This window comes from Dothidotthia symphoricarpi, assembly GCF_010015815.1.
Source record: "Dothidotthia symphoricarpi CBS 119687 unplaced genomic scaffold P153scaffold_8, whole genome shotgun sequence".
Taxonomy (NCBI): domain Eukaryota; kingdom Fungi; phylum Ascomycota; class Dothideomycetes; order Pleosporales; family Dothidotthiaceae; genus Dothidotthia; species Dothidotthia symphoricarpi.
The window spans coordinates 533,670-547,567 of NW_022985015.1; the positions used below are offsets into that span (position 1 = coordinate 533,670).

The 13,898-nt window shown below is 51.3% G+C and overlaps 5 protein-coding genes across 5 annotated transcripts; all 5 read left to right on the plus strand.

Moving 5' to 3' along the window:
• Window positions 1-1,883: 1,883 nt before the first annotated feature.
• On the plus strand, window positions 1,884-2,532 carry P153DRAFT_356125 (uncharacterized protein; the record flags this gene model as incomplete). The annotated part of the gene is made up of 2 exons (XM_033666623.1): window positions 1,884-1,943; window positions 2,047-2,532. 2 exons carry the CDS (start codon window positions 1,884-1,886, stop codon window positions 2,530-2,532), a joined length of 546 nt encoding a protein of 181 aa, XP_033524725.1.
• A 1,039-nt stretch (window positions 2,533-3,571) lies between these two features.
• P153DRAFT_365953 (uncharacterized protein) lies at window positions 3,572-4,146 on the plus strand. The gene is made up of 3 exons (XM_033667934.1): window positions 3,572-3,604; window positions 3,701-3,964; window positions 4,020-4,146. The coding sequence occupies exons 2-3, from the start codon at window positions 3,713-3,715 to the stop codon at window positions 4,089-4,091; spliced, it is 324 nt and encodes a 107-aa protein (XP_033524726.1). The 5' UTR covers window positions 3,572-3,604; window positions 3,701-3,712; the 3' UTR covers window positions 4,092-4,146.
• A 1,092-nt stretch (window positions 4,147-5,238) lies between these two features.
• On the plus strand, window positions 5,239-6,354 carry P153DRAFT_288603 (Aha1domain family protein; the record flags this gene model as incomplete). The annotated part of the gene is made up of 3 exons (XM_033663603.1): window positions 5,239-5,461; window positions 5,515-5,597; window positions 5,668-6,354. 3 exons carry the CDS (start codon window positions 5,239-5,241, stop codon window positions 6,352-6,354), a joined length of 993 nt encoding a protein of 330 aa, XP_033524727.1.
• Window positions 6,355-7,149: 795 nt separating this feature from the next.
• Window positions 7,150-9,284, plus strand: P153DRAFT_365954 (carboxypeptidase S1). Its single transcript, XM_033667935.1, has 5 exons — window positions 7,150-7,265; window positions 7,316-7,484; window positions 7,540-8,100; window positions 8,149-8,716; window positions 8,770-9,284. Exons 2-5 carry the CDS (start codon window positions 7,346-7,348, stop codon window positions 9,245-9,247), a joined length of 1,746 nt encoding a protein of 581 aa, XP_033524728.1. The 5' UTR covers window positions 7,150-7,265; window positions 7,316-7,345; the 3' UTR covers window positions 9,248-9,284.
• A 238-nt stretch (window positions 9,285-9,522) lies between these two features.
• P153DRAFT_365955 (uncharacterized protein) lies at window positions 9,523-13,650 on the plus strand. The gene has a single exon (XM_033667936.1). It carries the CDS (start codon window positions 9,993-9,995, stop codon window positions 13,416-13,418), a length of 3,426 nt encoding a protein of 1,141 aa, XP_033524729.1. The 5' UTR covers window positions 9,523-9,992; the 3' UTR covers window positions 13,419-13,650.
• The last annotated feature ends 248 nt before the right edge of the window (window positions 13,651-13,898 follow it).

Here is a 13,898-nt window from a genome sequence, read left to right on the forward strand (position 1 = left end):
GTGATGTTTTGACAGGCGAGGTGTGGACTCATGCACTCATCTATGGTATGCCTTGCTTGAGAATCTCGGTATATCTATTGTTCGTATACTTGAGTGGCTGATCTTGGTTGTAGGGGGAAGTTGTTGGACTTTTCGGGTTGCTGGCTGGTGTGAGTGCGTGACCAGTTTGATGTTTCTCATTGAATACCCCGGTTTGCTATTATTGAGAGGCAGTGTGATTCCTATGACTGATTGGTTTTGATTCCACTTGGCTCTGAGAACCGATCTGGATCTTGGGAGATTGCTGCAATTTCACGGATCAGTGCCTTCCACAAGTTTCTTATCTGGTTGAGGTGCGTCCTTTCTGAGCGCAGAAGACTTGACGGGTTGCGTGTCTAGATAGATGAACCGAAAAGTTATGACCAAGCATATGCTCCCTAATTATCATTTTGACAAAGTTCTTTGACTGATCTCTTGATGCAACGAGGACGTCCTGGAAAAATATTGATAATCGACTAGATTATAATTATAGTTGCGCAGTATTCGCATCTTTACTATCCAAGGAACTGTGTCCGATGTCGAGTTGTGGCAATACCATGAATTTCCACGCATTGAAGTCGGCTACTGTTCAAGTCTGGGTCGTATCCCCGTTCTCTTTGTAATTGATTCCTCTCGGATGAAATGTTGATAGAAAGAGGGGGCATGTCGAGTCCCGACGATACTCACTACCTAGGCAGTTTTAGTAACCTATATAGAGATGCTCCAGGAGTTCTAAACTCATTGAACGCTTGCATTGGAATTTTGCACATGACGTCTCTGCCAGCAGCAATCATATCGTCAGAAGCCTCCTCGTGTCCGAACGTCGTCGCATGGCAAAGGCGCCTGGAATGCTCAGCACGAACTTCGAGGATCGCAATTGTACAAGAGAAATTGTGGCATCTTCGTCCGATTTGTAGTCACTGCGTGGCTCGAGCCGATATGTGTTGTAGCTGCGGGAGACAATAATACCTTCTGTACGATCTAAACAGCAAAATGTCTAAGATTATCACTGCCGGATCTCAAAGTGGTAAATATTTGCTTTTTTAGCTAGAGTTGACAATAGGTATAAGAGTAATTCTATTAAACCGACATTCAAGCCTCATCGTATACATTCCTGACATCGTATACTTACGTTGCGATAGGTATAGTTCGTACGGCTACTCAACGTACAAGCATCAGTGCCTTCAACATGACTTTGCCTTTACCAATCCTCAACGAAGGTGGTATTGGAGGATCGAGTACTTACAGATAAATCTGAGCGGCACTACAGCTGAACAAAAAGTACTCTTTTCTGTCGACGGACACGGTTCGTCGCGGACAGTTACTGATTGATATGGTAAATGTGAATATTCTGACTACGTCGCAGCTATGTTCTCGTTCCACTATTTTAGCGCAATATCCACGTTCATGCAGTTCGGAAGCTCTAGTAAGTTGATGTGATCTTCAAGAAAGGTAAGGTGAGCTGTGGCTTGAGTATGTTCGGACTTTTGTAGTATGTGGTGAAAACAGACTTCATTTCCACGTAAGCGAAAAGACCGCGATATTCCAGAGACTGGGCTTTCGAGGGACCAGTTTGATCATCTCCTAAGGGCTTCACAGATAAGGCGACCTGTAACAGTGTTGAGAACAAAAGGGATGAGGTTCACTTGAGCTCGACACGTATCGATAAACGATCGACCGCTAGACCGCAATGTATCTAGCCTGGGAGAGCTCCAAGCGAGTCTCCCACATGCCGCGCTTTATCGCGACGGTGACATCAACAACAATATATTCACATTTACGGCATTTCAAAGGTATTGACACGTTTGAGAAGTGTACTGGTAACACGAGATCTAATATCCATACAGAACCGTCCATCATCAACCATGTCGGATCAAAAAGCTTCCAAGTACTATCCTGCCGAGGAGGAGGCGCAAATGAAGAAGGTACGCGCCAAAAGTAGATTTAGAAGATGTTTGGAGGTGTTGGAATCGCGAAAAACATCCAAATTGTGGAAGTCGCGAACCGGAAGCTAACAATGCACACCAGGCCCGCAAGACCGTCCACCCCACCAAATACCGCGACTCTCTCGCACCCGGCACGGTTCTCATTCTCCTCTCCGGCCGTTTCCGAGGCAAGCGCGTCGTTCTTCTCCGCCACCTCGAACAGGGTGTACTCCTCATCACCGGTCCTTTTAAGTCCAACGGTGTGCCTCTGCGCCGCGTCAACCACCGCTTCGTCATTGCCACGTCCACAGTCGTCGATATCACGGGTGCTGATGATGAGGTTCTGGATCGCGTGAGCAAGGACGAGTACTGGTCGCGGGAGAAGAAGGATGGCAAGGGCGAGGACGACTTCTTCAAGGACGGCGAGACACCTCAAAAGAAGGAGACAGATCCCCAGCGGATAGAAGATCAGAAGAAGGTCGACAAAGCGCTTATGGCGAACATCAAGAAGGTGCCAGAGCTAGAGGGCTATTTGGGAGCTAGTTTCAGCCTGAGGAGCAACGAGAAACCGCACGAGATGGTCTTTTGAGCGAAGATGGGGATTGGAATACGCCAAAAACAGTTGAGAGGAAATGCATGAATGGGAAGACACGGACATAGGCTTTGCGATGTCGGGAAGATCCTCGAGGGTGTGCGAACACATTACTCCACACGATGTGAGACGAGCTGAAGCAAGCCGCATCACGACACGAATCAATACGTAGATGATACCCATGAAAAAATACAACACGATCAGGATCTCTTTCAACCAAGTCTCTGGGAGTATGCGGCAAACTGCGGTATGCTCAAAACCCATCTTAATGGATGCACACGGGAGTCGTCAGGCTGGTACGTAGGTATGAGATACCGATAACGGACTGGGCGTACGCGTTCTGAACGACTTGTTCCAGAGTTGCAAGGGAATCTTCACACACCGTTGCCTGAATCGTTATCCGTGATTATCGATAGCCACACTTGATCGTCACGGTCACTAAAGATCTTCCTTCTCCGTTCTCGCCTCCATTGCACTGTTCACCGATCTCCGCATATATGAGACTCTGTTCCGTTGATCTTCTTCGTCTCTCCGCTTTCCCAAATTCATGGGCTCGCAGTGGAGCTACCCATGTTTTCGCGGCAACGCGCGTCTGCTTCTCTGAAATAAGAATATCAAAGACTGGAAAGTCCATGCGCGTACTATGTTGATCACTCTATACGCGAAACAGCCCAGAGGTTGAGAGTGTGATTGTCGTTGAATAGTTGAGTTTTTTATATGAAAGTTTGGTAGACTATGACAACTAGTTCGAAGCTTGACCAGTATAGTTTTCTAAGGAGCCAGAATTGCATATCTTTCACAACGGGGAGCAAGTTGAGTATTGATCACCAGTTTTGAGGTGGTTGAGAGGAGAAGTTTGACCACTGTTCGTTTTTCGAATGTTCCACTCCGAAAGGCAAATGATCAAAGTTCAACAAGAATTCAATTTCGATTCCATGGCTTTGGGAAGAGGGGATTATATAATGCCACGAATACAAGTCCCCATGGACTATAAGAGAAGCTGATTCCCGTCCTCAATGTTTTATCATCATCCACCATCAAGTCTTACATTCAAATACAAGACCTTCCAGTATGTCTACATCGTTCCCTTCTCAAACACCAAGCATACCCCCACAAGATCAACTTCCATTCATTGGAGTCTTCAATATCTGACACAAACCAACAGAACACCTTCACAATGAAGCTCTCATTCCAGGCCACCCTCATCGCAGCAATGCTGCTCGCCATCGCTGTGCCGACCATCACGGCACCAGTGGCGCAAGACTCTGGGCCAGCTGAGAAGATCCTCCACGACTTGGAGGAAAACGGCAGCGATTCGGAGTCGGACATCGAAGAGGCTGGCCTCAGCTGGGAATGCCTGCCATGCGAGTTGTGGTGCAAGAAGTGGGGATGGACCGCATGCGATGCGATCACATGCTCCAAGGACGGCGTAAGTCATAAAGTAACGTCTTCTTGGATTACCAAGCTGATTTGTTCATGTGTAGGTGATGAGGGAGAATTCCGGCATCACGCCGGCATGCAGGTGGGCTGTCCGTGGTGAGAAGTGGGACCACTGAGTACCACTGAGTACCATTGAGTAGCAATGGGTAGCAATGGGTAGATGGGTCGGGGTTGTGGCTACTTAGGTAGCTCAATATCAAAAGTTTTGTCTTTGGAATGGAAATGAGTGATGCACCGTTTTTCTTTTGACTCGTGTGACAGTTGCTGCTTTGTTTATTTGTGATCCTAAGACTATTCCCATGAAGAACTGTTCATGAACGTCGTGCTTCTAGCAACTTCTATACGATTGGTGCGGTGATTGATGTTGTTATACCTGATCAAGTCCGGTTATGTGAAACGAAACTATGCTGCCGACCCATTACAGCATCAGTACTTTGAGAGGGGTGATGTGAGGAAGTCTTTGATGTGTTCTGCGCTGTGAATTCATGAAATGTAGGGTTGAGTGCACACGAGAAACAGCCCGAACGAGCATCAGTACTAAAGCTAGTAATGACGAATTCATGAGTCGTCTGGTGGAATTCCCCTAATCTCATCAATGATATTGCTCAGGAACGTACCTTAGAAGCATGCAAGTCTTCGCACAAAGGCATAGTTCTTCTATGTCAGTGTAGTCAAGAAGCCAGAAAGAGGTCTGAAAGAACGAGGTTGGGTTGGACTGTCTGGGCTGTGTTCAACATGTCTGGCGAATACCCAGGTCTCAAGTTTGAGCTGAGTCGGGTTTATTGGGGTTGCTTTCCAAAATGCTCAAGGTTGCTCACATGCTTGTGTTGAACTCCGTGACGAGCGGCCGTGTGACGGAGGGGACGGAGCATCGTCGGGCCGAACGCCTTGGCGGTGGACCTACCCTTCTCGAAGTTTCTGCTCCAACTTCTCTGTCTACTTCAACTTCGAATCACCACATCTTTGCTGCCCTTGCTGTCGCTACTTAAATTCCAGTCGCACAGCGTAGGTGCAGCTAGAGCAATATTCGGTAAGTCAAATACTGCAACTTCACGCCCAACACCCGATTGAAGGATGAGATACACGCTGGCACCAGTCTGAGAAGACTTGTACTCTTTACATGCGGATCAGCTACTTGGACTCAAAGTCTACCTCTGATAATCAATCCTCGCTTCTCCATTGCATTCGAGCTCTATGAATGCAAATGCTGACAAGTCAGTCATATAGTAAACTGTCCCAAGCTTAACGTTTCCGACTTTCACGATGGTGCTTCACAACCCAAACAACTGGCACTGGGTCAATAAGGACGTGTCAGGTTGGGCGCGGGAGTACCTCGACAAGGAGCTGGCCCAGATCTCGGCTGAGCAGGATGGCGTGTCGGCGAAGGTAGACAAGATTGTCAGCATGGATGGAGACGTGGACGTGAGCCAGCGCAAGGGCAAGGTCATCACCATCTTTGATGTGAAGCTAAAGCTAGAATATTCTGGTTGGTGAAGTCTTAGCTATGGTGCACACTTGGCCGGCTGACCTGGTCGGCAGGCAAGAACAAGGAGAGCGAGGAGACTAGCGGCACTATCACGATTCCTGAGGTCGCTCATGACACGGAGGAAGACGAGTATGTCGTATGTTCCCTCGCTCGACCTGTCTTTCTCAGTTAAGCCTGCCATCGTGATTTGGCTAACGCGTCGTTAGTTTGATGTAGATGTCTACTCTGAGGACAGCTCCAAGCAGCCTGTTAAGGAGCTGGTGCGGTCTAAGATCCTGCCACAACTGCGTACGAGCCTTGCAAAACTTGGCCCAGCGCTCATGGCGGAGCATGGAAAGGACATCCAGCACGCGCCTGGGTCCAATCCTTCAACTGGCTTCAACACCCCCAAGGTGTATTCGAGCTCCAGCGTCAACAAGTCTACCGATACCAAGTCTGGGGCGTCCAGTTCGCAACAGACTGGTTCTGGCGCTGTCGTGAATGTGACCACTATCACTGACAGCACAGAGTTTCGCACTGATGCGGCCAACTTGTTTCAGACTTTCACGGATCCTCAGCGCATTGCGGCCTTCACTCGGGCACCACCCAAGAACTTCACTGGAGCGAAGCCAGGTGGTACGTTCGAGCTATTCGGCGGCAACGTAAGCGGTGAGTTCACCGAACTACAAGAACCCACGCACATTGTCCAGAAATGGCGACTTGCACAGTGGCCTGCCGGACATTACTCGACGCTCTCTATCTGGTTTGACCAGAATGATGTTGATGCTGTGACGGTGATGAGGGTTGAGTGGAAGGGTGTCCCGGTTGGCCAAGAGGAACCCACGAAGAGAAACTGGGACCAGTACTATGTCCGAAGCATCAAGACTACATTCGGCTTCGGCACTGTGCTGTAGACGAAGAGATGCGCCTGAGGCCGTCACACCCGTGTCTACTAGCCCATCACGAGACCACGAGGCGTTTTGGAGGAATTGACGATTGCATACGAAGTGATGGATATCGATAGAATCAACGATAGCCTGAATGGCAGTAGCAGTTTGGAAGAACTGCTGCAAATGAAGATTTAGTTCTTCCCATGGTTTTGCTTGTGAGGCTCTCGTCTACTAGTTCGTCCTTCTGCGTTGTCCCAGCTCGCCTCGATCACATCCTAGTCGTGATTTCTGCATTGTTTTCTCCATCATGCCGACCAATCCAACAGCGTTCTCAACATATGTTGCCGACCGACCACCTATTTTCGAGCCATTAACGGTTCGGGTTTCCGTAACGCTTACGCGCATCCTTACCTACCTGCCTAAACCGTGTCTAGGTCGCTTTCTATGATCGTCGTCATGCACGGTACCGAGCTAGACACGCAAGCTCACACAAGCCCTGCACAAGAATGCTTGTTTTGAGGAACATGGAGTGTTCGCGATGAAGACCGAATGTCTTAATCTCAGTTACAAACGAGAGTAATCATGCTTTCAATGGAGTGATATCTGGAAATGCGGACGGGTTCGGAGGAATCGAATGCTATCTATGCTACATCCTTCGGTCGGATGCAGTGACGACATGAGGGCTCGGACATTCAGGATGGGCCGATGTCATCGATAACTACCATCCCGGTCCTTCGGCTTGAAAGAACAGTTGTTTAACCTCTAAGGGAAGGTAGTATGGACGGTTATCGCAGCTTGGGAATATGGCTCTCGAGCTTCGTGAGCTTAAGAGAAGGCCCTCCCGCTCACATCCGTAGACGTTGCGTCTCTACAATTGATTAATCTATTTTTGGCCAATTGACTTTTGGAGGGTTGTTGTTGTGTTTGCATACAAGGTAAGTCGAGCGTGCGAAATAACAAGCTGTGGAAAGCTAACGATGGATAGTAGAAATCGCAATTTCTCTTCTAGGCAACGATGGGCTTGTCAAAGTCATTTATCGCGACTTTGCTGGTCGCAAGTACGGCGGTCGCGCAATTCGTCCCTGCTCCCACGGACTTGACGACAAAGGAAGGATACGCAGGCATCAATGTTCGCTACAAGGAGGTACCCGCAGGTAAGTCCAGAAATTGATGTATATGCAGGACATTTGCTTAAATTGTACAATCTAGGCATTTGTGAGCTCGATCCCAATGTGAAGAGTTACTCTGGCTACGCGGATGTCGGCGAAAACAAGCACGTCTTCTGGTGGTTCTTCGAAGCGCGCAATCAAGATCCCTCCGAAGCCCCATTGACCGTATGGATTAATGGCGGCCCTGGATCGAGCTCTATGATCGGATTGTTCCAAGAGCTAGGACCTTGCGGCGTTGGGCCAGATCTCAAGCCGTTCAACAATCCGTATTCATGGTCGAATGCTAGCAACATGCTCTTCATCGATGAGCCTACAACCGTCGGCTTTTCTTACTCGATCCCCATTCCTGGATACAAAGATGACGGTGGGTTTATTGTCGAACTGCCCAATGCTACTTGCCCGGATTATGCGCAATCTTATGGCTCGTGTGGCACGTATTCAAAGTCGGATCTTACTTTGACGGCGAATACTACGGCTGGCGCCGCGCCGGACATGTGGAAAACGCTGCAAGGCTTCATGGGCGCATTCCCAGACTACGCGCGCAGTGGGTTCAGCTTTGCGACTGAGAGTTACGGAGGACACTACGGACCTATTTTCAACGGTAAGCACCATCTTGGGCCTTGTATATTAGCTGCTAACGTTTGCAAAGCCTACTTCCTCGATCAAAACGCGAAGAACATCACCGGAGCACACAAGATTGACCTCGAAAATGTGTTAATCGGCAACGGCTGGTTTGACCCTCTCATCCAGTACCAAGCCTACTACAACTACTCCGTCTTCCCCGGCAACACATACGATTACGACCCGTACAACGAGACTGTCAAGGCAGAATGGTACAACAACCTCTATGGCAAGGGCAACTGCGTCGACCAGACCAAGCAATGCTATGCTACGGGCGTAAACTCTGTCTGCGCTCAAGCAGACAACTTTTGCTACTCCAAAGTCGAGAACATGTATGACATTTACAGTGGGCGAGACGAGTACGATATGCGTTATTTGACACCAGACCCCTTCCCGTACAGCTTCTATGTGCAGTATCTCAACACACCAGAGGTGCAGACGGCGATTGGCGCTTACCAGAATTTCTCCGAAAGTTCAGGCACAGTAAGCAGTGCGTTTGGGAATACAGGAGATGACGACCGGGAGAGCGGAACTATCGAGGCTTGCCGGCAGTTGCTTGATGCGGGGGTGCAGGTCATGCTCTATTACGGTGACGCGTAAGTTCTTTTCATATGCAGATATTGTAGTCATTATGCTGACATGAACACAGCGATTACAACTGCAACTGGTTGGGCGGTCAAGTCGTCGCACGAGAAATCGACGCAGCCGGCTACTCCACGGCAGGATTCGTCAACATCTCCACCTCGGACGACATTGTGCACGGCCAGGTCAAGCAGTCTGGACTTTTCTCCTTCCTCCGCATCTACGAGTCAGGCCATGAAGTCCCGTTCTACCAACCGCTTGCTGCGCTGGAGATCTTCGAGCGCGCGTTAAAGCAACTTGATATCGCGACTGGCAAGGAGAAGGTGGAAGGTGGATACAAGACGAACGGTACTGCGACGAGCACTTATCGCGAGGGCAACAGTACGCTTCAGTTTGAGGTTACGCCGAGTAATGCGACGTATAACACAGCGTTGAATGCGCCTGATCCAGAGCCGACGTGGAGTGTTGCGGTGGAGGCGAGGGGATTGGAGAAGAGGGGTGGGTGGAGATTGGACAGGCCAAGATCGCCGAGGGGTGGGAAATGAACTACTCGAGGGCGCCGGTGATTGAATAGGAGCAGTGCAGAGATGATTGTTATATCAATTGTAAACTGTTCCTCAGACTCTATGAATTGGTATCCATGAACGTGGTTAAAAAGCGATTATCTTGATCATGGTGTGAGGTCGGAATTCGTGGGGCTTAGTGAGCATGCACGACATTTTGGGTCGAACGTCATTGTCTCCTGTGATGTTCTACCCCGCTACTCGAAAGACATTGCAGTTGCATCGAAAGACGTACCACTCATCATGAGTACCATGAGGTCTAACCGACCGGTACGTGTACGGTTGCAGCGGTGTTTCGGAGCTGGGCGTCTGAGTAAGATTGAAGCGGGCCGCGGGATCCCTGTAAAAGCTTGCGCAGGGCAGGCGCATCCTCAGTCGCAGAAGGCACCGCGACGCAGAATGAGCACGACAGCACCGCTTCCCTGGATAATCTACCACGAGACGCCCACGCTGCTGTACGACGCCCAGCATCTTGTGCCGTCTAATTGTCTGCTGCCCTCTTCCGCCGCGCGCCAGGACGCTGCCCTTCCGCACTGTGCCGCTGGAGTGATATCGACACAGTTCGCAGTTGTTGCGCGACAGGTCAAGCACGCCTCACTCACACACTGATGGTGCCCGCGGGCGTATGGCCTCGCTGAGAGGCACACAGAGCCCCACAGTGCTCGCATACCCTACAGCCTCGTAGGTGCAACGCGACAGCAGCCGCGCGTTCTTCGCGACGCCCAGCATGGCGCCCTCACACATGTTCTCCTACCTCAGGCCTGGCCACGCAAAGCGCAGTGCCCTGAGTCTGACCTCGCCAGACCCCGTGTCCAGCCCTACCATGCGCCCCCAGTCGCAGGACGCCGACTACTTCACCTCGCCGCGCTTCAATGCTCCCGACAATGCCAGCTTCGCCTCCTCGTCGCCCATATCGCCGTACCCCCCGCAGCTGCCCCCCATCACGCGCGTTGCCTCGCAGACCGAGAGCCAGAAGAAAGAGAGCAAAGCCTCCTCTGCGCGACCCATCTCGCACCGCACCCAGTCAGCCTCCCAGTCGTCGACGCATTTGTCCCCCTCGGTCATCTCGCCAAGCTACGCCGCGCACTCCAAGTCGCAGACCTCGCTACTGCTCAGCGGCATCAGTGAGAAGCTGACAGGCGGATCCAAGGCCACCTCGACGCCCACAGCCACCAAGCCCAAGTCCCGGCTGAGCCTGCGCAATCCCATGTCGCTCTTATCTCGACGGCGGTCAGGCCCGACGTTGGACCCACTGGCCGACGAAGCCCTGGTCACCCGCCGCTCGCCCACCGTGATGCCGCCCATGCCTGACAACTACGACCCCAGAATCAGAGGCAACATCGTGCACGACTTCAACGCGCCCAGACTCAACAGAACCCCATCGTATGATGTGAACGGGGGTAGTTCGACACCACAGGATCTGGACCGTGTCAGTCCACCAAAGATTGATAGAGCACATACGCCTGTCTTCCACGAGCACTTTGACGATGACACGAGCTTTGAGCAGTCGCAAGCCAATATCAGAGCCGAGCAACTGGCGAACAAAGATTTCGTCGCCAGAAACTCTGTGCAATTCCTTCCGCCCTCATCCTCACCTCTGCTCCCACCAACCATACCCGAGAACTCGCCGCCTGCTATTCCACAGCTGTCTTCTTCATCACCTCCACCACCGTACCAAGCCATCGCTGTTACCTCCTCCATTTTGTCTCCCGTTTACGAGGTTCATAGTCCAACGGATACCTCGCCCGACGCCACACCCAGGAAAAGGCAATCTTCAAAAACATTACCCCCCACACGGTCAAGGGCCACGTCAGTCACGGATCCCTCGTGGCAACCGGCCGGACTGCCTGCTCATCTGAGCAGTAGAGCCTCGAGGTTCAGCTTCCAAATTCCTGGGAGCGATTCCACGCAGGAGCAGGTAATGGAGGAAAGACATAAGCAGAAAGCCGCGGAAAAAGCCGCCAAGCAGGTCCACGTATCCGCGCAAACGCTCGAGGACGAATATGACGAGTATGGCATGGATGACTATGACATGGACGGCGGGTTCGAGGAAGACATTCCTATGCTTGGCGAGGAAGACGAGTTTGGTGGCCTTGGAGACCAGAGCATGGATACAGGCATCAATGCGTTCGATTTCTCGACTCTATCGATTCAACCCAGCTTATATGACTCTATGAGTCCGGCTGGACAGGCCCAGATACCCCTTGACCTGAATGGCAATCCGATTGGCTTCGCTGTGTCTGCAGAGATGCTTCGGCAACTCCAATATATGGTACCTGGTGGTAATGAAAACACTCACGAGGCCCCGACTGATGAGTCTTTTGAACCAGAATTGGTTAGTATTCAGCCTGAAACTCCACCCCAAACTATGTCCTCCAGTGCACCCACAGACAACAATCGAGGTCTCGATGACTTCGACTTCGACGACGATATGTATTTTGACGATGGTTTGATCGGAGAGCAGGAGGAAAATGATGCACCAGGGTTCGACGAGAACGTGTTTGACGACCCCGATGGTCCACTGTATGAGAGGAAAGCAAAGCCGCCTCCGGCTGAAGATACGCAGAGTCCACTCTCATCAAACGCCGTTGAATTTTTCAGCGCAGAGCCAAACCACGAAGCAGAAGATGACACTGTATCCAAGCATCTGGAAAAGTCTGAGCCTTCGCTCGCCCACAAGACGTCCATTGCGCAACGGTCCGCCATGCCCGATCTGAATGACATTGGTGCATATCACAGTGCTCTTGCTGACGCAGCACACCGTGCTGAAGCCGAGGGCCGTTTCTCCAGGAAGTTGAGTGTCGATACTCACCAGACGAGTGCAGAGGTTGATACGTCTTCTTCACAGAGCGACTCACACCCGAGCCTGGTTCCGGATGAGAGCCAGTATAGTATGAATACGGCCAATTACCCGTCATATGATGATGAGATGAACTCTACTTTCATGGACGATTACGATATGGATGAGTACGATTCTGCCATGGAAGAGGATCCCATGATCGCAGCTGCCAATGCTGAGGCGCTTGCATTCGATGATGAAGGCTTCTACGGGAGCGAGTTCGGTTTCTATGCGTCTGGAGTGGGAGACGCGCAAAACACCTGGGGTGGATTCTTTGGTTCTTCCGGCATCGGCCGCACGATCAGTGGTCGTAACGCCGTGCGAGAGCCATGTTTGACTCCCATCACAGAGCGAAGCGAGTATAGCACTCGCAACTCATTCATTGGTCTCAACCACTTCCGCGACGGGCAACAACCGCTGGCAAGCCCTGGTCTGGCACAACTTGCGCGCATGAGTCCGTTTGGTGGATGGACAGACGAAGAAGATCTGACCCTAGACGCGCTGAGGAAGTTGAGGAAGGGCGCATTTGGTGGCAGTACGGTGAGCTTGCCTAGCCAGCCGAACAGCCCACGCAACTCGTCCCCGATAGGCATGCAGTTTCTGCCTAGGGCGTCTAGTGCAGCGGGGAGCCGCATATGGGAACTCAACGAGAATGAGCCAGTGAGCGATGAGTCGGCCAACATATCGGACGACTACGAAGGCAACGAGCAAGACGACGAAGGGTTGATGGATGCCGTCAATGCCGATTATGGTGACGAGTCTGATAGCGAAGAGGACAGCGAAAATGAGACACCAGAGAGCCCGACGTTCAGGATGAGCAACAATAACTCGCTCTCCAGTCCGGCTAGTCACATCACAACGAACATGCCGCCTCTGCTCCCGGCGGCGCAAGTCCAAGCCTACCAGGGCATGTCCTTGATGTCGTCTTTTGGCCTGCCTCTGAAATCGGCTTCTAACACTCCTATGCCCATATCGCCATTCGCGATACCATTGGGCTCGCCTTTCCAAGGCCAACAACACCATCCTGCGTCACCACCGCCCATCGATACTTCGCTCTCCTCCCCCTCGAGCGGACCGCGTCGCCAATCTGTTGGGTTCGCATCACCTATCTCCATGTCGTCGCCCTTGACGCCAAATGGGAGTGGGTGGAGAGGCGGGCATTCGAGGAACGGCAGTGGGGCGGACAGCGTGACGTATGTGCGTGAGCACGATGAGGCAGGGGAGGGGAGATGGGTGCTTGAGCGGAGACGAACCGCCGAGAGTGGCGAGCTTGAGCTGATAGGGAGGGAGATTGTCGAGGGTGGGAGAATATGAAGCAGTTGGATTGGTGTTGTGGTCTTTTTCTTACTATTGCCCTTGGGCGTCTTGGAGACCGTAGTTGATTTTTTCTTTATTAGCGTGCATTGTGGGCGTTTCGATAATTTGGAGGCTTCGGTATGCGAAGATGAGCAGTGGATCAAGGCTGGTCCTCTGAGATATGATAATAGTCTTTTTAGAAATGGCAAGATGATGTTGTTGCTACACAGCATAACACGAGCCCTGCGGCATGATCTCCAAACGGCGCATGGTCCTAGTGTGGATCTCCAGCTTAAACTTTAACCTCTAGACCGCCCCGTAGTCACGATGAAAACGTCATGTCTTAAACACCAGCTTCTGCGACCGCGTTGCCAAAACGCGTTTCCCCTGCAGGACTACCTATTGCGCCCCACAAATTTTCTTTTTTCTCGAAGCAATCGTCTCTGTTCCAAAGCATGACTCAAGACGCGTCACCGCCCAGGGGAAGTTTGCCGACTC

Excerpts from the sequence above, each read along its gene's own strand:
- P153DRAFT_365953 (XM_033667934.1), top strand. The coding sequence starts at position 3,713 with ATGAAGCTCTCATTCCAGGCCACCCTCATCGCAGCAATGCTGCTCGCC. Across the intron at positions 3,965-4,019 it reads TCACATGCTCCAAGGACGGC|GTGATGAGGGAGAATTCCGG; the intron begins GTAAGTCATAAA and ends GTTCATGTGTAG.
- P153DRAFT_365954 (XM_033667935.1), top strand. The coding sequence starts at position 7,346 with ATGGGCTTGTCAAAGTCATTTATCGCGACTTTGCTGGTCGCAAGTACG. Across the intron at positions 7,485-7,539 it reads CTACAAGGAGGTACCCGCAG|GCATTTGTGAGCTCGATCCC; the intron begins GTAAGTCCAGAA and ends TGTACAATCTAG. Across the intron at positions 8,717-8,769 it reads ATGCTCTATTACGGTGACGC|CGATTACAACTGCAACTGGT; the intron begins GTAAGTTCTTTT and ends ACATGAACACAG.
- P153DRAFT_365955 (XM_033667936.1), top strand. The coding sequence starts at position 9,993 with ATGGCGCCCTCACACATGTTCTCCTACCTCAGGCCTGGCCACGCAAAG.